Source organism: Corvus brachyrhynchos, unplaced genomic scaffold (genome assembly GCF_000691975.1).
Source record: "Corvus brachyrhynchos isolate BGI_N302 unplaced genomic scaffold, ASM69197v1 scaffold115, whole genome shotgun sequence".
In the NCBI taxonomy this organism is placed as follows: domain Eukaryota; kingdom Metazoa; phylum Chordata; class Aves; order Passeriformes; family Corvidae; genus Corvus; species Corvus brachyrhynchos.
The window spans coordinates 14662195-14686702 of record NW_008239553.1 but is presented as its reverse complement, the minus strand read 5'-3'; the positions used below and the strand labels follow the sequence as shown (position 1 = coordinate 14686702).

At 34.6% G+C, this 24508-nt stretch overlaps 1 protein-coding gene across 18 annotated transcripts in view; it reads left to right on the top strand.

The window, feature by feature from the left end:
- The window catches only part of RYR3 (ryanodine receptor 3), a 204435-nt gene that overhangs the window by 37186 nt on the left and 142741 nt on the right, over positions 1 to 24508 (top strand). For all 18 annotated transcript variants that reach the window (XM_017741942.1, XM_017741945.1, XM_017741940.1 and 15 more), the window contains exons 2-8: positions 14662 to 14781; positions 16592 to 16699; positions 18511 to 18522; positions 18827 to 18901; positions 19865 to 19943; positions 22343 to 22455; positions 22731 to 22830. In XM_017741942.1, the coding sequence (XP_017597431.1) occupies positions 14662 to 14781; positions 16592 to 16699; positions 18511 to 18522; positions 18827 to 18901; positions 19865 to 19943; positions 22343 to 22455; positions 22731 to 22830 (607 nt within the window). The remainder of the gene's footprint in view (positions 1 to 14661; positions 14782 to 16591; positions 16700 to 18510; positions 18523 to 18826; positions 18902 to 19864; positions 19944 to 22342; positions 22456 to 22730; positions 22831 to 24508) is intronic.

The following is a 24508-nucleotide window of genomic DNA, read 5'->3' as shown; positions in this document are numbered from 1 at the left end:
ATTAGGCTTTGGTCCAACCACTGTTGAAGGAATAGACTGACAACGGAAACCCCAACTCTATTTTTAAAGTCTTCTGAGAATGGTCAGAGGGTGCTATTTCCATCAAAGAACTCTGCTGTCATCATAAGGATCCATTTGCAGTCAACAGGCTGTGGTTACTGGGAGAAATTTGTATGCTTACTGGGGGAAGACAGGCCTTGGTATGTTACTATGAAGAAATAAAGGCTTTCAATTTATAAAAAGATGTTAAAAACAACCAATAGCAAGTACTGGAAGTAAAGCTAAATCTCCTGAGAATCCACCTCCCCATGACCACCACTAATTTAAGATCTGCTCTGGGTATTGGTTTCCTTCATTTGTTTATGGGTTTTGTGGTGATTTACAATATGAGGTCTCTCAGCACACCTTTGTTTTAGATGTTAACACATACTGCTTACCAGAAGATTTATTTATAGACATTGAAAGCAAAGGAAAGCCTAAGATGATATATTCATGTGACCTCTTCCTGATTCAATTACATGACTGTGATGTCTGTATTTTGGGACCAAAATATTCATGCAGTATGCACTTCTGTGTGGACGTACTAATAAATTCTATCATATTGCAGTAGACCTGTATAAGCTTTTCTAATTACAGAAATGAAAAATAGAACTTGAATCTTTTATGAACCTTTTTTGGTTCATAAGCTGACTCTGATATTGAACCTTGCCTTAGTCCTTGAATACATACTTTAGTTAACACTATTTCTAGTATTAATTTATGGAACAAGTATATTTGTATTTATTGAAAAATTTTGTCTTCACTATTATGAGTGGATAGTGTGGGGAAAAGAAGTGCTCTCAAGAGATATACAGAAGATTCACTTCTCTTTGGCAGAACGGCAGAATGTAACTGCTGTGAGACAAAATTGGTAGTTCTGTAAACAGGAAACCTCTGCTTTGCTGGCATGTATGTAAGAGAAAAAACAATACAAATGGTTTAATGACTGGAAATACGGTTTGGGTGTTTTTTTAAAGAAAGGTAATAATTAAATTTGTCCTGTTAACTTATCTGTCTTAGCAGTTTACAGTTTAATTTTATTCCCATTATTATAATTTCAGATGTCTTTTTAGATGAGCAGGCACAGGTTTTTTTCTTGTGCTGCCTGACAATATGACTGAAATGCTTAAACATGGAAATACTGAATAGAATATGGCAATGTGAGTACCTTTCAAGTTGAATAGAAGTATAAAGTTACCTATAAGAACATTTGAATTAGGACAAATAAGTATGTCCAAACTTAAGTTTGAAAATAAGTATTTAAATTCCACAACTTTTTATATGTTCACACAGCTTCAGCATGGATCATATGCATTGCATATTGCCTCTTTGCTCTTTGTTCTGTTCATTTCTAATTTGATAAGGAAGCATATGATTAAAGTGCATATTACTCAACTTAAAGAGAGGGATTTGAGTTGTTGAAGAACTGGGTGACTTGTCATTGTTTTGATCTGAAAAAGAAAAGAGAATAAAAGAGTACACAACAAAACTCTCCTGCAAGAAACAGTACACTTTCTTTCTCTATGTACATTCTTAATTTATCTCCAAAGAGGAGGTTCACATACTGTCCTCCCTTTCCAAGTTTACAGACCAAGGGTAATTGCTCCTGCTCCTTCACATGACAACTTCTGTCGTGTACCTTTCCCCATGTGCTTGGTAAGGCAAAGCTGCTTCTAGTAGCTAGTCACTATTCCCTTAATCTCAGGACTTCACAGACATCTGTAGTAGTTTTTGGAGACTGCTGATCACTGTTGAGCCATTAGTAAAGACCTGCTAGGATGCATTGATAGAAACTACAGGTAAGAGTGTAAGCCTAGTAGGGTCCAGTTAATTTTTGTCTGTTTCTTTGTTTCTATGTGGTTTGGATTTGGGGTTTTTGAGGCTTATAAACATTTTTTGAGATTTTACTTTGTTTCCTGTTTCATTTTCTCAGGACTAGTCAAAAAAAGAAAGAAGTTGCTTTTTGTCTTGACAAAGAGTAGGCAAAATGAAAAATCCATGTCATCCACTAGCTTTGTAACTGTAATAAAAATTACTTTTCAAGTGAGAAATCTGTTCTGTCTTCCAACAAAAAAAAAATCCAAAATATTCAAAACTTCAATTAGTCAAATCTGTACTGCATATTATACACAAGTGTCAGTCATTGTGTAACAATGAACAATGATTTTGTTTATTAAGAATTGAATTGCCTTAGCAAATAAAGATTAATATAGAGGAGCTTTTGGAAATTTCCCCTAAGGAATTTTGTTATTGAGGGTTATACCTCAGTTATTTGTCAGAGAAAAAGTGATATGATCATGAAGCAAGACTTCTGATGTAGTTATGTACTTTTGCTCTGAATCTGACTTCTGCATGGACATGTGATACAGAATTACCAAACTTCTGTTCTTAATTGCAGGAAAATTACTCTATTTTTGCAGTACAGGAACCTAAACCAGCTGAATTGTTCTAGCTAGATGGCAAATGAATACATTAAGTTATTTTTCTGGATCATAGCCTCAAACCCAAAACAACCCAAGCATGATTTAATAAAAGAACCTTTTAATTTTTACGAACTTAATTAGGAAGTCTAAATAGTTAAGACTGTGTTGCCTTGGTAAATAATAAATTCAACAGCCAGAATTTTTCCACATCCTTTATCATAAGGAGAAAAGCAGTAGCAGAAATAATAAGCCATACTAGAACTGTTTTCTGTATCAGTTTCACGAAATTAATTTTTCACAGTATAAGAGAAAGAAAAAATTCAAATTTTCCAAGTGTTGCAGTAACAATAACTGAAGCAATTAATCCCAATAATAGAGTATGAGTTCATAAGTTTGAAAGGTTCTGTTCTTTTCAGATGTGGAAGTAGTGGAATCCTTTAAAGTGGTGTTCTATGAAGCTTCTGTTTTAGAATTAGTGGAATAATTGACTATATCTACTAAGAAGTTGGAAGCTAGGTAAATTGTGGACTCTTTTTAATGGATCCTCTAAATGGATTTATACAACAGAAACATATAGTTAACACACTTTATTTTTATACTGGTATTTAGGAAGTCTTGGTACGCTTCATCAGCTTGCTAACTTGAGTCACCTTTCTTCAATTATCTTCTTTAATGCAGCAAACCAAGGAATGGGTGTGACAAGTGTTTCATATACATCATTAGCCTTATAGCAGCTGTGAAATTTGACTACAGAAAAGTGATTTATCACTCTACCAAAAAAAAAAAAAATAGATCAAGTGAAAAAGCACTTTGACTACTCACTTAATTCTGTATTTTCACTGTTGTCTGGTGATTTAGACTTACTTCCCACAAAACACTGTCTAGAAATTCAAAGACCAAACCTACAGCTTTTATTAAAGCTGCTGAATTATCCATGATGTAGGTGGATATTGACTATATGATTTTCCATTTTTGTAAAAACTGACTATGATGCACTGAGTATTTTTTTGAGAATAAGATTAAACTATTTACATAATTATAATGGACATAAATAACACAATTTAAAAACAATTATTTCCTCTATCTAAGTGAATTTTATCAAGCTTTCTGAAAGAATAGTTCTGTATCCTCACTTGATTTTTAGCATTTGTTATTCTACAGATTAAAGAGTGCTACATAGTTTGCAGTACTAAATGTTGGGGAATCCATTCAGTGAAAGTATCTCAGAGAGCAGCTGCAGTGAGAGCTGCAGGTTGGGCTCTGGGAGACCCTTTGCATAAAGAAGGACACAGGACCTGTGGCCCAGCCAGGGGGCCAGACACTCGGAGGCCCAGCAGGAGCTCACAGCCCCCAGAGTCTCCTGTGCTCAGACTGTGGTGGTACAAAAGCCATGGGGTTCCTGTGTTCAGGGTCCCTCATGGGGGGCACCAGCTCGAGCTTTATTTTGTTACTTAGTTATTGCATCATGATTAAATTATTTGAAGGATCTGGACATCTGAGACTGCAATGGGAACCCTGTGGTCAAGCAGGTGAGGGAACCTGGTGTGAGTGTGGGGGTGTAGCTGCTAAAAGGTCTCAGTCCCAGCTCAGGTGGTGCAAGAGTGACTGTGCCAGAGGGCCCCTGGGTGGTTGGACAGGGAAGTTTCATTAATGGAAAAACGAGAATAGAATTAGACGCAATTTCTGTTTTCCCAAATTCTGGGGGTCATACTAAACCCATTTGGAATAAATTTTTTTTTTAAATCACAGTTTTAACTTGTTATATAGCCCTTTGGTATAGGTGAAAAGCACTGGACAAAAAGTATATGTTTTTCCCTATATATCTTGGCATAGAATCAGGAACAGAATTGCAAAAGTGCAAGTACAAAATATTTGCACGTGGGAGCATCAGAATTCAGTTATCAGCAAATGTTTTAACAGAGAATATGTCTATGAATATCCAGTGTTTTTAAAAGTATATTGGGTTTACTTTAATTGTGGTTTTGCATTTCATTCCCTTGTTTAGAAAAATATTTGTCCTGGTTTATTTTGCCAGCCTGTCTTGTTTTTTTCCTCATCAAAGAAAAGTCACTGTCAAATTAGAATGACATTTTGCTGGGAGAACTACCCTATGACTAAAAAACAAGAATAAAAAAAGAGAGGAGTTTTATTATCAAGATATTCAAACAGTAGTGTGCACAAAGTTTAAAATTCAAAACTTTAACTCTATGTGCACATTTTGTAATGGAATATATAAAGCTGGAATTTTACAGTATGAAATTAGTGGAATTTCTGTTTGCTATCATTCTGACTGATGGCACATTTGGTAGAGAAGCTAATTGTAAGATATAGTAATCTTTAGTAATCTTTTTGAGAATATTTATTGCAATTTGTCAAGTGAGAGACTGTGAATACCCATGAAGAAATAAAGCAGGTTGTGTCTTGTTTCTTGTGCGCTCAAGAATTGTGCAGAAAAAAAACTGTATAACTAAAACATAGTTGGAATAAGATAAAGAGAAGACAGCAGAATAATGTCTATTTCTAATTCTAAAGCCTCACTTCAGGTTGTTCATTGCTTTTCACGAGAAGAGATGAAAACATAAATATGTAGAAAACAGAGGGAAAATATATATTTTTGCATTGGGATCAACCCAACTGATGGTCCGTAGTGGATTATAAATCACGTTCTAGCGTTCAGTAACCATGAAGGATTATTTGTCAGTTAGGGGATCTTGAAAAACAAGGATTTTAAGAGACCTCAGGGTATGTATATTTCCTTGTCTCAGAAAAGACTGACTATACCCCTGCAACAGCATACTCACAGATGTTAACATAAATTGCTTTTAAATACCTGTGGTGATAACATGTTCTATAACCAACCCAGTTTTAGAGCCTTACTATTCTTATCATTAGGAAAGGAAAAGGAAATATTTTTTCCAATACCCAGCCTGAATCTTGCTGCAGTTAAAGATTTATATTACTAGTTCTATGTGTTACACATGGGAAATATAATATTCCTTTCCATTTTGGAGCAGACTCTTATACATATTTTAAAACTATTACTCATGGCCCTAATTAGTTTGTTGGATTTATTTATTTATTTCACTAAACATCAGAGTTTCTGAGATTGTAAGTGCTCTCTGGAGCAGGTTGCTTATGATATTATTCAGCTTGAGGTGTTAAAGATGGATGCTGATCAGTTCGTTTGACTGCCTTCGCCAGGGAAGGGGAGGAGTTGGAGGATCTGGGAAGGGGGATAAGTAGGTACAGCACTCATGGTAGGAAGTTATTTAGAGTAGTGGGAATGTGATCAAACCATGAACCATTCTAGAAAGACCTTCAGAAATTAAGTAACAGTTGAAATTCAGGCTAAATATTTATTTGTAAATATGAGGGGAAACAAAATCAATCCAGCTTCATGTTTAAAATAATTGGCTCAGAAATTAAAAGTAAGATCTTGGTGTTGTAGTATTTCAGCTAATGAACCAGCTTAATACTCATTAATGGCCAAAAAGGGCAATTAAATATTAGAAATTACTTAGACTAAAGAACACAATAGAGAACATCTTTTTGCTATTCCAGAAACATGGGATTTTTTCCATACCTTTAATAATAAATGGAATTGTGATTATCTTATTTTAAAAAGAAAACATTAGAACTGGAAAATGTTGAGGGAAAGGTCAAATGAGGAACAGGATGACAATCAGATGAGGAACCAATTATTTGAGGTTAGGACATTTTAGACTGGAAAAGACAGGCTGGAAGTGACATGGACAACAAACTTCACTGAAACTTGTGATGTGGGAACTTGGTAATATGAAATGCAACTTGTGGACCCCAGACTGAAAACAAACACAAGAATTTGATTTTCCTGTAGCTGAACTGTATTACTTCAGTGCACAGGAGGTTGCAAATTAGAATTTCACATGAATTCAAGAGCAGGCTGAAGGCTGGACAGGCAGAGGATGGAAGGGAGGCATGTCCCTTTCATGCTCAAGTACAAAAACTGCTTGCCTGGATCTGAAAATATCTTGACCTGAAAACAATGGTGAATCCTGGGTAACCGAGAAGAAATCAGAAGCAGCATAAGAAGTTCACTTCTGTACTCTGTCATCAAGATCTTTGCAAAACTAAGTTGCCAAACTCTAGAAAATGTAGAATTCTATAAAGGATTAGTGTATTCATTGATTGTGACTGCTGCCATACCTCCTCCCCCTTTCTTCCCTCCACTTCAAATGCTTGTAATGGGGTTAGATTTAGGAGAGATTTTTTGCTGTAGGAAGAGGAAAATCCAGTTCCATATCCTAGGGTAACACTGCTAAAGCTTAAACTTGCAAGTAGAAATACTTTTCTATTTCTTAATTAAGACTATAAGATTGTTTTTTAAATGGGACAAAGATAATGTTTCCTGTACTTGTTTTAAGAAATGTCTGAACTTATTTTGTGATGTTAGCCATGCACTGATGCTGTTTGGACAAAGTTCTGTACTGCAAAAAATAGAACCTCATGGAGGTAGCTTTTTTGAGACCATAGGAGTTTTATTATCAAGATATTCAAACAGTAGTGTGCACAAAGTTTAAAATTCAAAACTTTAACTCTATGTGCACATTTTGTAATGGAATATATAAAGCTGGAATTTTACAGTATGAAATTAGTGGAATTTCTGTTTGCTATCATTCTGACTGATGGCACATTTGGTAGAGAAGCTAATTGTAAGATATAGTAATCTTTAGTAATCTTTTTGAGAATATTTATTGCAATTTGTCAAGTGAGAGACTGTGAATACCCATGAAGAAATAAAGCAGGTTGTGTCTTGTTTCTTGTGCGCTCAAGAATTGTGCAGAAAAAAAACTGTATAACTAAAACATAGTTGGAATAAGATAAAGAGAAGACAGCAGAATAATGTCTATTTCTAATTCTAAAGCCTCACTTCAGGTTGTTCATTGCTTTTCACGAGAAGAGATGAAAACATAAATATGTAGAAAACAGAGGGAAAATATATATTTTTGCATTGGGATCAACCCAACTGATGGTCCGTAGTGGATTATAAATCACGTTCTAGCGTTCAGTAACCATGAAGGATTATTTGTCAGTTAGGGGATCTTGAAAAACAAGGATTTTAAGAGACCTCAGGGTATGTATATTTCCTTGTCTCAGAAAAGACTGACTATACCCCTGCAACAGCATACTCACAGATGTTAACATAAATTGCTTTTAAATACCTGTGGTGATAACATGTTCTATAACCAACCCAGTTTTAGAGCCTTACTATTCTTATCATTAGGAAAGGAAAAGGAAATATTTTTTCCAATACCCAGCCTGAATCTTGCTGCAGTTAAAGATTTATATTACTAGTTCTATGTGTTACACATGGGAAATATAATATTCCTTTCCATTTTGGAGCAGACTCTTATACATATTTTAAAACTATTACTCATGGCCCTAATTAGTTTGTTGGATTTATTTATTTATTTCACTAAACATCAGAGTTTCTGAGATTGTAAGTGCTCTCTGGAGCAGGTTGCTTATGATATTATTCAGCTTGAGGTGTTAAAGATGGATGCTGATCAGTTCGTTTGACTGCCTTCGCCAGGGAAGGGGAGGAGTTGGAGGATCTGGGAAGGGGGATAAGTAGGTACAGCACTCATGGTAGGAAGTTATTTAGAGTAGTGGGAATGTGATCAAACCATGAACCATTCTAGAAAGACCTTCAGAAATTAAGTAACAGTTGAAATTCAGGCTAAATATTTATTTGTAAATATGAGGGGAAACAAAATCAATCCAGCTTCATGTTTAAAATAATTGGCTCAGAAATTAAAAGTAAGATCTTGGTGTTGTAGTATTTCAGCTAATGAACCAGCTTAATACTCATTAATGGCCAAAAAGGGCAATTAAATATTAGAAATTACTTAGACTAAAGAACACAATAGAGAACATCTTTTTGCTATTCCAGAAACATGGGATTTTTTCCATACCTTTAATAATAAATGGAATTGTGATTATCTTATTTTAAAAAGAAAACATTAGAACTGGAAAATGTTGAGGGAAAGGTCAAATGAGGAACAGGATGACAATCAGATGAGGAACCAATTATTTGAGGTTAGGACATTTTAGACTGGAAAAGACAGGCTGGAAGTGACATGGACAACAAACTTCACTGAAACTTGTGATGTGGGAACTTGGTAATATGAAATGCAACTTGTGGACCCCAGACTGAAAACAAACACAAGAATTTGATTTTCCTGTAGCTGAACTGTATTACTTCAGTGCACAGGAGGTTGCAAATTAGAATTTCACATGAATTCAAGAGCAGGCTGAAGGCTGGACAGGCAGAGGATGGAAGGGAGGCATGTCCCTTTCATGCTCAAGTACAAAAACTGCTTGCCTGGATCTGAAAATATCTTGACCTGAAAACAATGGTGAATCCTGGGTAACCGAGAAGAAATCAGAAGCAGCATAAGAAGTTCACTTCTGTACTCTGTCATCAAGATCTTTGCAAAACTAAGTTGCCAAACTCTAGAAAATGTAGAATTCTATAAAGGATTCGTGTATTCATTGATTGTGACTGCTGCCATACCTCCTCCCCCTTTCTTCCCTCCACTTCAAATGCTTGTAATGGGGTTAGATTTAGGAGAGATTTTTTGCTGTAGGAAGAGGAAAATCCAGTTCCATATCCTAGGGTAACACTGCTAAAGCTTAAACTTGCAAGTAGAAATACTTTTCTATTTCTTAATTAAGACTATAAGATTGTTTTTTAAATGGGACAAAGATAATGTTTCCTGTACTTGTTTTAAGAAATGTCTGAACTTATTTTGTGATGTTAGCCATGCACTGATGCTGTGCATTTTGGACAAAGTTCTGCAAAAAATAGAACCTCATGGAGGTAGCTTTTCATTGAGACCATTCCCCTTGGGAAAGGAAGTGGTGGGCTCAAACAAATTTTGGTGGGCACAAACAAATCCATCTTGGGTTAGAGCATTGTCAACTCTGCACGTAGTTACTTATTTTGTGAAAAAAAATGCAGCCACTGTAGACTGCAATTTCGGGTGAACTTTACTTGTTTTCCAAGATTATTCCAGAAAACTCTAAAGAAATGCAGTCCTGTAGAAGAATCAGTTTAGAGCTAGTGTTCAAATGCTAGCAAGATATTTATTTACATCCTGTGCTTAGTGATAGAGTAAGAGATGTGAGTAGAATGTTGTCTATCAAAGAGTGAAGGCAGCTGTGGATTTTTACTTAGTTCATTTTTTCACAGCACTGATCCATAATCAGCAAGTGTCTCACATTAATCAGGCCTGTATAGAGCATCAACTTGATATGCCTGCTTGTTTTACCATAATAACCCAGGAATTCTGGGTTTCCTTGTTTAATAGACATTTATTGGCTTTTTAAAAAATAATATATATTTCTTGATGGAAAGGATGTATTATCAAATAAAATTTTTCCATGGTTTTACAGAAGAATGTACTTTCAAACAATTCTGTATCACTTCGCATTTAAGTTAGTAATTCCTGTGCAAGTTTGAAGGTTTATTGCAGCTGTGAGTAAATGATAGGCAAAATATGCTTTTCTGAGAAAACTTTCTTCTTGAACTATTATAACAAAGCTGATTCATTATCTAGAACTGATTAATTTTCAGTGTCATGTCAATTTTATTTTATCAGTTCATTTTCAACTCTGAATAGAATAGAGATTAGCTGGATGTTGACTCAGGAGGTAATAAACTAAATCTAGGGTATAATTTTCCCGCAAAATTTGTATGTATATATTTAGTGTATTCATGGTTCTGTGTTTGATAATATAAAATATATTGAATTGTGTCTATTTCTGGATACAATTTATGTGCATTGTATAAGTCACTACAACTCTTAATTAGGGAATATATATGCAACATAAATGAAAAAGTTTAATTAACTTTTCAAATTTCTTTATTATCCAATTCTGTGTTGATAAACTAGTGAATTGTGAAGGAGCAAGGTCATGTCAACAATATATTAATTTACCTCGATCATTGAATCCCTTTGCAGCAAGTCAAGTAATTGAGTAATAAAAGATCAATTTTGTTTATGTTTTGACTTATTATTTTGTCACAGGAAGCTCAGTTTAAGTTCACCATCACTTTATATTGAAACCTGAGGAAGAAGACAGCCTGAACATCAAGACAAAATAGTGTTTGGTAATGAACTACTGGACTGTGGTTCTTTAAAAATTAATTTTTAAAGCTATATAGTATACTGTTTGATTTTGTATTGCTGAAGGCTAGGAATAAAAGTTTTCAGTTAAAAAAAATTTAAATATTTAATGTATTCACAAAAGACATACTTTTGTGTAGAGTCAAGTTCTATTTTGGTAACTTGTTCATTCTTAAAATTAGAACATATTGAATTTGTAACTGTTTTAGAAATACCTTTGTTTATCAGTGTACATTGACATTACTACATAGTCAAATTCGGAATACAGCTTCAGCTCTAGCCAAAGCAAATAGAAATTTACTTTTGCAGTACACAAAGTTATGTGGTTACCTACTTTCAAAAAACCCCCAAATGTTCAAAACTGTCCTTTTCCTTTTTGCAAAAGTTATGCATTTGTGTGAATACATGAATGGACAATGGACAGTATTGTGACACATTAGCTACATGACACTAGGTAAATTCTGCAGGATTTCAGACCATCTGAAATACATTTTAGCAATTTCAATGTTTCTATATATAAACCTTCTTAGAATTGGGATGGAGTTACTCTGTCTGTGTCCTTTTGCTAAAGGGATGAGAGATTAATCCTAATCAGGTATGAGATTTCTGGACAGAAGGGGAGAACTTTCACTTCCTCTTCATTAAGGAAAAAAACCAGTTAAAAGTTGCTATGCATCTGTATTTGTGCATAGATAGAATTATGGTAGTACAAAATGTATCTCATGGTTAACTTTACATAATTCTTGATGATGCCACTGGTGGAAAGCAGTTGTTAGTAACTGATGCTTAGAATGTGTGTACTTTTTGAGGAGCAATAGCAAAAGCAGTTTCTTGAGCAAATGACCACCGTTTATGGATATCCTTTCCTGCCTGTGATTCCACGCACTCTAAACCTGTTTTATTAAAAACCAACCGACCAACCAACCAGCCAACCAAAACAAACAAACAAACCAACCAAACAACAACAACCCCCCCAACCCCCCCCAAATAACAACAACAACAAAAAACCCAACAAAAAACAAAACCAAGACCCCACCCCCAAAAGTAAATGGACTAGAACATGGAAATGTCAGAGCAGCTAGATGAGAAAAATTGCATTTTAAACACTTACTGAATCAAAACCATTTAAATATGTTGAATTCATGGTTCACAAACTAGGTACTGCAAACAGGGTACTGCTTTTTCATGATAGCATAGCAACTCCATAAAACTCATTTCTATTAGCATCTTCAGGCCAGAAAAGCAATTACAGACCTCAGCCAGAATGATGTTTCTTCAGTGAGAACATTTTAACGCTAAATCATCTTAACAGGGCATAATTGTCTCATTTGCAGATTGCATAGGTTCTGCTAATCCATTACGCTCAGTCCTGAATGAATACTTTTAAAAACTTTACTGCAAAACATTCTGAAATACCGTACAATATCATATTCTTGCCACTTTAAAAAAATAGTTAAAAAAAAAAGTTTAAAAACTACTGAAGTTTTTTTACCTTACATAGCAAATGTCCAGCTTGTTAAGTGTTGTAGCACAAAGGAAAGGGCACACTGGCCATTTAGGTGAATAACAAAAAACCTCCGTGTTGAATGCTGCATACATTTCTTAAAACATTCTGTGCTTGTGTTTTGGGATTACTGAACTTAATGATCGATAAGGTTTTTGTGATGCCAGTGTAAATGCTAAGTGCTTATTTTTCTGAATTCGAGAATATTAAAATACTAATTTCATTATGTTAGAAACTCTTGCCCTTTTATGCATGTGGATTTAAAAAGAAAGTAGTAATTTATTTGATTAATTCTCATTTTAAGTAAGTTTTATGTATGTTAATAGAGTCATAGAGCAGTCTGGGTTGGAAGAGATGTTTAAACTCATCCAGTTCCAACCCCCCTGCCATGGGCAGGGACACCTTCCACTAGACCAGGTTTCTCAGGGTCCCATCCAACCTGGCCTTGAACAGTTCCAGTGCTGGGGTATCCGCAGTTTCTCTGGGCAACCTGTTCCAGTGTATGCCTAATCTAATCCTACATTCTTTCAGCTTGAAGCTGTGACCCCTTGCCCTATAAAAGATAGGATGTGCCCTTGTAAAATGACCGAAAGCATAACATAATTTTTTAGGGAAATACGAATTACAATAGAGACTATGCATATACCTCTGTGGAATGAAGAATACTTTAATATAGTAGGGAGAATAAATACAATTTGAGTTATATGGAAGTAATGTAATGTAATGATAAGTGCAAGCTAAGTTGCAAATCTCAATTTTATTCTAAATCTTGGTATTTATAAATTCATGTTTTAGTATTGTACTATTTTTAGCTCTAAAATATGTATGTTCAAATATTGATATGGGAACCAGATGATGAAAAATGTTTTAAACATCTTTATTTTTATCTTACATATGTTCTAATTTTTCCCCACCAAATAGATAATTTTTTAATATTCATTAAGGGAGGCATGTAGTAATGAGTGTTTAATTGTATTGTTAATATTTTGCAACCTATTTCACTGAAGATTAAAAAGCAGAAAATTATTTTATTAATGAACTTGGAAGCTAAAAATTTCAGAGAGCGTTTTATAGAAATGGAAGCAGAAGCAAAAGGAAGAAAGATAGATTTTTTGAATTAATTAATTCTTTCTGACTCCTACATCTTAGAATTGTTTGCAAAAATATCTTTAAATCCTTTTCTGTACTGTTGAAACCACTATTGATTGTCATGCAAAGCTAGATAAGAAAAACACTGTCTGTAACTGCTGATTAGTCTGAAATGTAATAGTTGCCCATTTCAGTAGTAGTAGTAATAAGTAGGCAGTGAAGGGTCTCTTAAAAGAAAGCCCTGTAACTTGCACACGTGTAAAATCACACAAGTGGAAAACTCGTTTTTGATTTCCTTATTTAAAGGGTGTGTCACTTAGCTCCTTTGGTGAAAATGACTTTGTCTCTCCCAGCTTTTATTTCAAGTGGCCAAAGCCATGGTAGTGTCATAGCATTGCAGTTGCGTAAGGGGACTGTAAATAGCAGTTCTGCTTTTAGAACATAATTGTTCAAGTGATCTCAGAGTTCAGTACAGGCGGCTGTTGTGTATCTGCTTTGATAATAATAATTAACACCAGTATAAATTTGTAGCTGGAGGGGACAGTGACATATCATATCACTCTTGTTTTATCAGCTTCCGCCCCCTTAAAAACTTGTAAGGCAGTGTCTTTTGGTAAACAGTTACATGCCTGTATAAAAATAAGTGCTTCTACTGCTGCTCTCTCAGAGGTGATTTTCTTAGTAAGTGGACAAGTTTTGGAAAATAAAATTATTTTTAGTTCTATGACACAGTGAAACACTAAATATAATCTGTTTTGGCTTGCTTATATCAGCTTTAGTGTCACATATTAAGAGGTGAAAAAGAGCTTGGCACTTTATGCGTCTGGCATTATATTATGCAATAACTTGTAAAAGCGCTTTTCCAGAGTGCTCTTACTCTTGGGGTATGTCTTTTGAGGATCAAGTTCTTATGACTTACTTGAGCTTTCACTTGAAAAATGCCTCCTGGATCTTTGGTTGTGCACAGAGATTTCTATATTACATGAAAATTTAAAAGTTAAAATTCGGCATTCTGAGGAATAGTGTTGATAGTTTACTGTGCTGACAAAGAGCACTGTTGTTTGCAAAATTGCACTAAAGGTTTTTTACTGTAAGCGTTAAAAATATTTTGCTAAGTAAAACTTAGTGACAGTGTGCTTACAGTTTGTTTTATATTGCTAAAGAAACAAAAGGACACAACACTTGTAAAAGTCGTGAAGATAGTGTGCAGTCTGTGTCACTTTGATAAAGTCTTGAATATAAATCTATATGGAAATCTTTACATTTATAGTTGATATAGATATACATCAAAAGAATCTCTGCATATGTACATTATATCAGTCATAGAAGTATAATGTCTTAATTTGCAACAGATGTTGCAGGATTTCTTAACATTATAGTGTGTATATAACTTCTAAATAATTACTTTTTTTTCTTGTACTTCATATTGTGACAGGATGATGAAGTAGTACTTCAGTGTGTTGCCAGTATTCATAAAGAACAAAGGAAGTTTTGCTTGGCAGCTGAGGGACTTGGGAATCGCCTGTGCTTTTTGGAGCCAACATCAGAAGCTAAAGTAAGAAGCTGATACTCTCAACTGGTGTAACTGATCAGTGAATGTTAACCTACTTATTCACAAGCACATTTAATTATGGTTTCTTAAATGTGATGCTAGAGGGACCTTATGTATGTTTTTCTTCCTGACTTCATCTTAGAATTGTTTGCAAAAATTTCCTAGAGATTCCAAATAAATTTTGAGGCACACTTGTGAGCAGTTGAAAGCTGCTATTCTTTAACTAAGACAATTGCTGTAACTGAAATACTTCCTATTTTCAAGATAAGTCTCCAGACTGTTACTAAGATTTAAGTTCACTAAACACATGTATTTCTATTACTGCTGCAGGTTGAAATCTATTGATACACTGGATTGATAATTTTAGAAGCATTGTCACCTGTTAGTTACTGGTGTTAAGCATTGCTCCTGACTTCATTATCAATCAGGACCTTAAATGTACAGGGACAAAAATGATTAAGTAAAAGAAAATTTTAAAAGATTAAAAATGACAAATTGAAAATAGAAGCTAGAGAAATGGGAAGAAAAAAAAAACCAAAAAATCCCCAAGTAATAAGCAGAGCTTGAGAGGAGAAAGGAGAGAAAAGATGAAACTGTAAACTAATCCCCAAGTAATAAGCAGAGCTTGAGAGGAGAGAGAAAAGATGAAACTGTAAACCTCTACTAGAACAGAATGTTAAGAATAAATCAAATGGAGGAGGACCTCCTCTCTCTTTTGTTCTCTCTGCATCTTTTTCTTAAATTGTTTTTATTTCTTCACTTTTCACGACCTTAAAATGCAACGTTATCAAGAATTTTGTTCTCTCTTGTGACTCCTATGTAAAAAAGAAGAAGTCCATATCCACTTTAAAGCTCATCCACAGCCATGATCTTTATCATGAATCATGGAATACAGAATTGTTACTGTTGGAAAGAGTCTGTGGAGGTCATCAAGTCCAAACTCTCTACTTAGAATAGGTTCAGACAGAACAGATTGCTTAGGACACCCGGGTCAGAGTTTGAGTATCTCCAAGGGTGGAGACTCTACAACCCCTCTGGGCAACCTGTTCTACTGTTTACCATGCTCACAGTAAAAATAGGGGGTTTTGTCATGTTTAAAAAGTATTTGCTGTATTTCACTTTGTGTCAATTTCCTCTTGTCCTTTCCCTGGGTACTACTGTGTAGTCTCTGGATCTGTCTTCTTTGTACTTTTCTGCCATGTATTTGTATACATTGATGGTTCCTCTTGAGACTTTTTTCCCTTGGACATATCTTTCTTTGGCTATATCAGCGCCAAGAAATTGGAAAAAAAAAAGTCTTCTTTGAATGTAAGTTTCATGTTTCAAAACCAGCAGACATTGATTCAAAAATTGAGATTTCCTAAAAGAGTTCATATTATTATGTCATAAGATTCTGAATCTTATCTATCTAGTTACTGCTGTAAATATCTTCTATAAACCTCATACATCAAATAAGATCATGTACCTTCTCTTCTGTTCGTCAGTGAGATTAGAGAACTACAATATTTGTGGTGTCATTCTAAAAGACAGGAAAGCAGTAATATGTAGGGGAAATGTTTTTTCTTTTGAACCTGAAGAATTTTCATTTTACTGTGAGGAATACAGCTCAAGGAATGTAAAATTGCTGTGTTGTCAAGTTATGAAGAATGGATTTATATTGTTTTCATACAGGAAAATAGTATGTACCTCAAAACCACACAAGTAGACATTAAGTATAGATCAAAAAATTAAAATAAATGTGTTCAACCCCACTTTTCATCCTTTTTCACCTGTTCTGCTGATCTGTTCTTGTACTGTTTAATTACTTTTACAGTATGTCCCCCCAGACCTTTGCATCTGTAATTTCGTCCTTGAGCAGTCACTGTCTGTCAGAGCCCTTCAAGAAATGCTGGCCAGCACAGGGGATAATGCTAGTGAAGGGGTAAGTAAATTTACCTCAAAGAACATGAAATCTGAATATAGATTTTCCTCATTTTTTTCCTTGTCCAGGATTTTCTAGAAGAGGGTCCTGATGTCAGAGTTTTCTTGTGACATTATAGCGCCACTACTGTATTCATATTAATTTCTCTTTGACAGTGAGGAGCTGGTGCAACTGTCTTTTGAATATTTGCAATCCACAAATCCAGAAACATCATCAATTTGATTGCTTTGACCCCAGTTCTCCAATTTCAGCTGAATCGAGCTGAATTGAACTTTTATTCTCTTACAAAGTGAGCGTGATAAAACTCTATGGCTTTACTTATTCTACACCCTAATGGTTTTTCCTGCACTTCAGCTCTTTAACTGGCACATATTATTGCACAGATGAGAAAGATGGAGATCTGTCACCTCTGATCTTGCACTGTCAACCTTTGCATACATGGTTTTCAGACTTATTAATACTGATCTTTTGTTTTCCACTACATAAAAAATGATGATTTTTTATTTTTGCAATTACATTGTGTTCTATAAAACATAGGCTTAGGAAATCAAAAGATTGATTTAAACATTTCTAGTATTCCTAAGAAATTACATAATTTTTAATATTTCCAAAATATTCACCCCAAACCTCAGCTGAAAGATTTAATCTGAGGTTAATAAAGATATATGAATATTTTATTTGGGATTGGAAGTAGAGGAAATGTCTGGTGAAAATGATCACACTCTTGCTTAAGGAGCAATAGACAATAAAAAAGACAATGTAATCTGTTGTGCTGTATTTATTTTGAAAGTATCTTTTCCTGCATTTATTTTGAAGTTAGGTACAATCCGTTGGGGAAACTGCAGTAGGAATACAGCAGTTCATTCTAATAGCAAGGCTGAAATAAAAAGTGGTTTGTTTTTCATATTAAATTTAGATTGGAACAGAGTTCTGCTGTTAGTTTTAGATTTTTCTACAGGAAGAATGTAGCTTATTCAATTTGGAGGTTTTGTTTTTTTGGTTTGGTTGTGTTGTTTTCTTCTTTTGTTTTTTTTTAGTAAGTCAGCCTTAAAGTTACAAGCCATTCACTTAAAAAACTCTCAGTAATAAAATAGCACGAATTGTTTCATTGCTTGTTGTCAGTATTCATATATTTGTTGCAAACTGAATACTGAAGACATGTAATTTTCTTCTGATGACCTGTTCGTAATTACAGTTGACTTTGCTGTTAAGACTTTCCTTTTTCATTAAAATAAAGAAAGTTTTAATGTATAAAAAACGTATTATATTCACTGCTACATGTTTTTCCAGTTTTCTTCACCAAACAGTGAAGTTCCTGCAGGATTAAAACCTTCTTTTTACGAATGACATATTTTGAAGAAGCTTGGTGGTAGTTTAACTTATGTGTGGTTCACAGTGTGTAAAACCATTTGCCTACAGGTGTATAACCATTATTTGAGTTCTTAGAGTATCCTTTAATTATCTTTGTCCCTTCCAAATGAATCCAAGGATGAGAACTGACCTTAAATACCATCCAAAAGGAACTCAAAAGACGAGTGTTAAATCCTCTAAAGGAAGCAAATGGTTGCCACTCCCTGATCTTGTCATAGTTTTACATATTCAAAATTAACAACTGTACTTGGTTGAAACTATGGATGCAGTTCCTTTAATGAATCTGAAACATGTTTAAGATTAACATTAGCAAGTAGATATTCCTAGTATACCCTTAAACTGTTCTGGGCAGTAGGTATGCTATTTTCTCTTTCAGATTTCAGTTTCTGTATGTATATATACATATTTATGTTGTCATTTTTTTTAATGCCTGCGTGAAGTTTATAAGAAAGGTAAGTAGTATCTTATTTAACTTAAAATATGTTTTTGCAAATGCTGTGTTTTACTAAATCATAATGAAAATTAGGTAACAATAAAAGCCTTTGACAAAAAAACCCCGTTTGCTCCTTTGGCAGATATTTGGCTATTGCTGTAGCAACTTCATTATTATGATTTTTTCCTCACTGTGTACATTTCATAATCTGTTGCAATATTTGCACTTATTCTTTGAACTGTCATAGCTCTTCATGTTGCTGCATAGTTCTGATCATGGTCCATGATCAGTGGAGTTCTGACTTTGTCCATCCTGTTCTGCAGGCAGCCCAAGGGGGTGGCCACAGAACCCTGCTGTATGGCCATGCTATACTACTTCGACATTCGTTCAGTGAAATGGTAAGTGAGGGAGCACTTGCACTGAATGAATAGCATGAATAATAAATGTATTTTTACCAAAATAAATACCACGTAAATTTGGAATTTTTTCCAAGCTATTGTCTGCACTAGATGAAAAAGAAGTTAATAACTTATGGTGTCTTAACACAACAGGATTGTTCAGATTCTTTATCTAACTCAGAATCATAGTGGAAAAGCTCCTTTGGCCATGGATTATTGCTGTGTCCTTAAGGAATTCATTTTAATGATACTTCCATTAGCAAGTACTTCTACAGCTAGAATTTGTTGTGATATATGTTATTTTTTTCCCCATATTTTATGAGATAAGGTGTTCCATTTGACATCCCATAGTTCCCAGGGATTATGCCCACAAAGATGCTGTCTTCAGGCTGCCTTGTATAGATTTCATCGTACTATATTCTACAACTAGAAAATTTCAGCTGTTTTGAATCTTTGACCTACTAGGGCCCATGTAAATACACCTAATAGAAGGCTGAAGAATTGAGAAGTTAGGAAAATATTTCCCTTCCTTTTTCCTGTACTAGAAAATGCTACATTAATCTTCAAACTTCATTGCTTATGTTTATAAACCATAAAAATTGTAGTTGCCTTGATATACCTTAGTTGCAAGTATGATTACTGCCTTTTGGTATGTTTTTTAATGTTTTCATGAATCAAATTTGTTATGATAGGGCTGTAATTGGATGTTTTCCTGTTCCTATCTGATGAGCTATATGAAACTTCAGAAGGTAGAAGCTAAATTGCACAGCTGAAATAGAAATGTGCTGCAGTGGAAAATAATTTAGATGTTTTAAGTTCAGGAAGAGCTTCTGTACAAATATCTTCATGTTTAACTAATTAAAAATATGATAGTAAGATGATGTAATGTGAATGTATTCATTTGGCATGTGTGTTAATGGATACTGTCGGGTTTTTGTTTTCAATAACTTCACTGTTTTGCAGTATTTGACATGTTTAACATCATCGAGATCCCAGACAGATAAACTTGCCTTTGATGTGGGACTACGAGAAAATGCAGCAGGTATGGCAAGTTATTTTTGAAGGAAAATGAGTCACTCATTTCTGGTTTTAGAAGAGGCATTGAGTTTAATGTAACTGTAAGCTTATGAATGGGGTCCTTATGTTTTCATCAGGAATAAGATGACTGAAAGAAATGACTGTCAGTACTAATGACTTTCAGCAAATTAAATGACTTTGTGTAAGAATGTGAGAGAGTCTTGCAATTAAACTGACTTAACACAACTGCAATAAAATGAGGGATAATGGTCAAAGTAAAAAATTTCTGTCAAATAAAATAAATATGATGCATTTGTTTTGGTTTTGTGTTCTGACACTATGGAAAAGCCATATATTGGTGCATTCACAATATACATTGTAACCAAGAATCAAAAGAAGTTTGCAACTTGTAGTGCAGGAAACCAGAAAATGTGTAATGAGCACATTGCTAAAAGAGCTGGATAGAAATACACACATAAAATGGACAAAACAATAATGGGATGAAGTGGAAGAGATACAACACAAATGTGACATTACTAGAAAGATTTAAAATCTAATTAGTGTATTTCTGGGAGTACTGCCATTAACATTATTGCTGACAGAAATATAGTAAAAAAAATTCTGTGCTTCCATGAAAACACATATAAATTATGAGTTGCAACTGGGAGCTATATTACATGAGTGCAAAGGTAACTTAGCCATAAAGAGCCACAAATAGATTTACATGTTGCTGTGTGCATAGTGGTTATGGTTACTGAAAGTGATGAGTACTCCTTAGAATATAACAGGTGACTGTAGTACTCAGGCCCAGATGTATATCTCAAAGGGAAAATCTAAGTATCTGTATACACAACTCATTAATATAGAGCTTCAAATAAAGAAATACCAGTTGTGATAATATAAACCTGTGCTTTCTATTGCTTTTTCATTATTTTGAAAATAAAATCAAATAGACTAATTGATGATGGAGAGGCACTGGCAGTGTAGGTGTTAAAATTTTTGTAAATCATAATCTTTGAATCTTTCTTTTCAGGGGACTCTCTACAAAAGTTTCTCTTTTTAATGAGTGAAGTTTGTCTTTCATTTGTTTATAACCATACAGAAGATGTCTTTAGACAGATATTAGCAGCCTGTTATTTGGCTATCTTTGATGGTTGCCTTAGTTGGAGAACATTTTCTATAGGCACGTTGAGAAAAGGAATGTATGTCATAAAAGGAATATGTATGTTTAATCTCTAAGAAAATAGTTTCAGTGGAATCTGTTTTTATAATTTTATAGCTTTTTTCAGAATTATTGTACATTTTTCTGCGTCTATCAATGAGGTTTTATAACAAGTATCTGTAATTGTTTCATTGGTATTTGCTTAACTGTACATACTCAAGAAAACCCTTGTACACATAGGTAAGATTCAAAAAAGCAACACATAAAAAGAGTGCTTTGTTGCATTTCTGCACAGAGGGTTTTGGTAACTACTGCATGCCTGGAAAGCTCATAAACTGACTACCATAGAATCACTTCCCCTTGCCCTACTTCCTCACCTATGAAACTGTCCTAATGAATCAGTTTGAGCTGCAGGATGTATTCTTCATGTAGCAGAGGGAAAAGCCATTGGCTATTAAAAACTATTCCCTTTGAAGATTTAGCATTTTACATTTGTATGGATGTAACTAGTAATTTTGTTTTAAGGAGGTTTTACATGAAATATCTTAATCAATCAAACACATTTCTGTGCTTTGTCTGATTCTACCAAATTTGCCATTGCATTTTTTTTCCCCTTCGCATTGTCTGGTGAGAAATTTGAATTCACCTTGTTTTCTTCAAGGTCCTATCTTTCACACTCTGAAGAGTGTGAAATTGTGAAATGAATTAGGTAATCTTCCCAGAATCAGTGTGTGTGTGTGCAGAGTAACTTGGAACATTTAACATGTAGTGTTTAATGTGTAGGAAACGTTCTATGGTTGTCACCCTTAGGTTTGGCTATTTTGTAATCGTATGGTTTGTAGTGCTAGTCAAACTGCTTCCAGATCTGATATGCTACATGGTACAGAAGGTTGTGAATTAAATATGACCATTAAACAAAAGAAGACACAAAAGATGATATATAAGATGAAGGTAGCTGTCAGCAAGTTACTGGCAAGGAGAACCTCCAAGGGAGAGCAGTATTGAGCAGTATTTTGTAAACAGTGTCTTTGAAAGTACTTGAAAAGGGAAATATCAGATATGACAAAGATTGGTTGACAAAAAGTTTCAAGGAAAAACAAAAGGACTGAAAATCATTGAAAAGAGTAATGATGTGGTCTTATAAGGTGAATGTCCTGTAAGACCATTTTTATAATGATATTTCAATGTTGAATAAAGATATCCTTAGATCTCTTGGGAGTTGTCTGTTTTGTAGAACCTTGATTAGTGCCTCTGTCCTATAGGTGAGGCATGCTGGTGGACAATACACCCTGCTTCTAAGCAAAGGTCAGAAGGAGAAAAAGTTCGAATAGGTGATGACCTTATCCTGGTCAGTGTGTCCTCTGAAAGATACCTGGTAAGTTTGTTTCTTTAGGCAGCGGTCAAATGATGGGAAAATACAAAGTTCTGTGAGGATATGGCGAGATTGGTTGGGATTCTTATGAATTATTTTTTTCTGATCTAGGGAATAATGTCTGGTTGTAATGCATTTTTATTTTTCCTCACAGAACGGGGTGCATGTGTGTGAGTCCCTCCTCCAAAACAAGACCGCTTCCATGCCTTTTTCCCAAATATTCTAGAAGAATATTTATATGTTTACTTTATAATGCATTCTGGTTTGTTGATAATTTTTTTTTCTCCGTGTCAAATGGAAATATTCAGGTGGATGCCTCCTTTATGCAGACATTATGGAATGTACATCCTATATGCTCAGGAAGCAATATTACAGAAGGTTTGCGATTTTATTTATTTAGAATTGTATTTAAATTAGATTAATTTGTATGCTTTTGATAAAGAGTGAAAATTAAAAAAACAATTCACCTTCAGAACATCAACCAAAAAGTTTAATGAAAATAAAGAAAAGGAGCTTAGGAGAGAAGAATACTTGAAGAGAAAGCAGGGAAACACAGATAAATCAGTATCTGGATTCACTGAAGGAAAGCTAAATGAGTGCTGTTACTTCAGAATAACAAAAAAACTGCATGAGAAATGAAGACTCGGTTTAATTTGGGGGAGTAGGAGCTGCAGTATAAAGCCAGAAAACTTAGGTTTTTGCATACAATTTTCCTAAATTCTGTTCTCCAACTACAGATAAAGCAGAAGAGAGATAAAGGTACAGGCAAATGGAAAGCAGTTTTCTCAAAGTTCCTATTTCAGTCTCTTAGTTCTGTTTTTTAAGGGCATTTCCTCAATATCCTTTCTGGATGTTACAGCCATGCATCCTTATTGTCTTCTCTTATTCAGCCTAAATCAAAGGATTTCTTTCTAGAAATTTTACAGCACTTTATGGTCATGTTTGAAAAGCATCACCTTCTTCTGTGAAATGTCTTGTTCTGTACTGAAAATCTGATCCACGCAGTATCTCTGCTTATTTCAGTGCCATACTTTGTCATTAACATAGCAAACACTGTAGTTCACCTCTCCTGTTCTCTGTTCAAAGTATCAGCACTTGACATTCACAAATGACCTAAATGTCTTTAAGTCAGGATCATTTTGTATCCTTTGTTTGTAAAATTAATCATTTATTATATAATAATATACAATATCATAGGACAAAATGGAGCTCTAAGGGAACTGAGAGAAATACAGCACTTCCCTGGGATCAGCCATAGTAAGTGTTGATAGAAGATGACTAGCCTGGAGTTAGACTTAATTTAGTAGTCTTACTTGAGCTATGGTTGGGCTCTTCTAGCCCCAAGTGGTTTAAATCAGCATCCCACAGTGTTTCTGTGCACTAGCCCATAAGGAACCTGTCCCAGAGTCTTAGGTTTTCATTTTAAGAGCATATGGGATATGGATTTTGCTTGCAATACTGTCTGATTGCTTTGACATGCTAGAGCTGGATATTTAAAAATGGCTTTCTGGGAACCTGCCCTTAAAGGTCATAAATAGAATAGGGGTCAACCCTGGAAAAGGCTGTGTTTTCTCAGGCTTCACAGGTAAAACAAAAACAAGCAAATGGAAAAACCATCCTACAGCAAAGTTTAAAACTTTTAACAGATGAAAAACATAATGAGCTATGCAGAGAGATCATGGAAGACCAGTGGTATATTTTAGATTTCTGTATCTGAAGGGATTTGGCAGCTAAACTTCCTGAGCTTACAGAATTACAGAGTCATTGAGGTGGAAAGGATCTGGTCCAATCTACTGTCCAAGATGATCCACCTGGAACAGTTTGCCTAGGAATATATCAAGACAGGTTTAGACTGTCTCCAGGGATGGAAACTCCACAATATGCCTGGGCAACCTGTGCCAGTGCTCAGGCACCTTCACAATGAAAAAGTGTTTCCTGATGTTCAAACAGACCCTGTCATGTTTCAGGGTGGGCCCATTGCCTCTGGTTCTGTCACTGGGCACAATAGAAGAGACCTTGATCCTATACTCTTTACATTGATAAGTTCCCCCCAGAG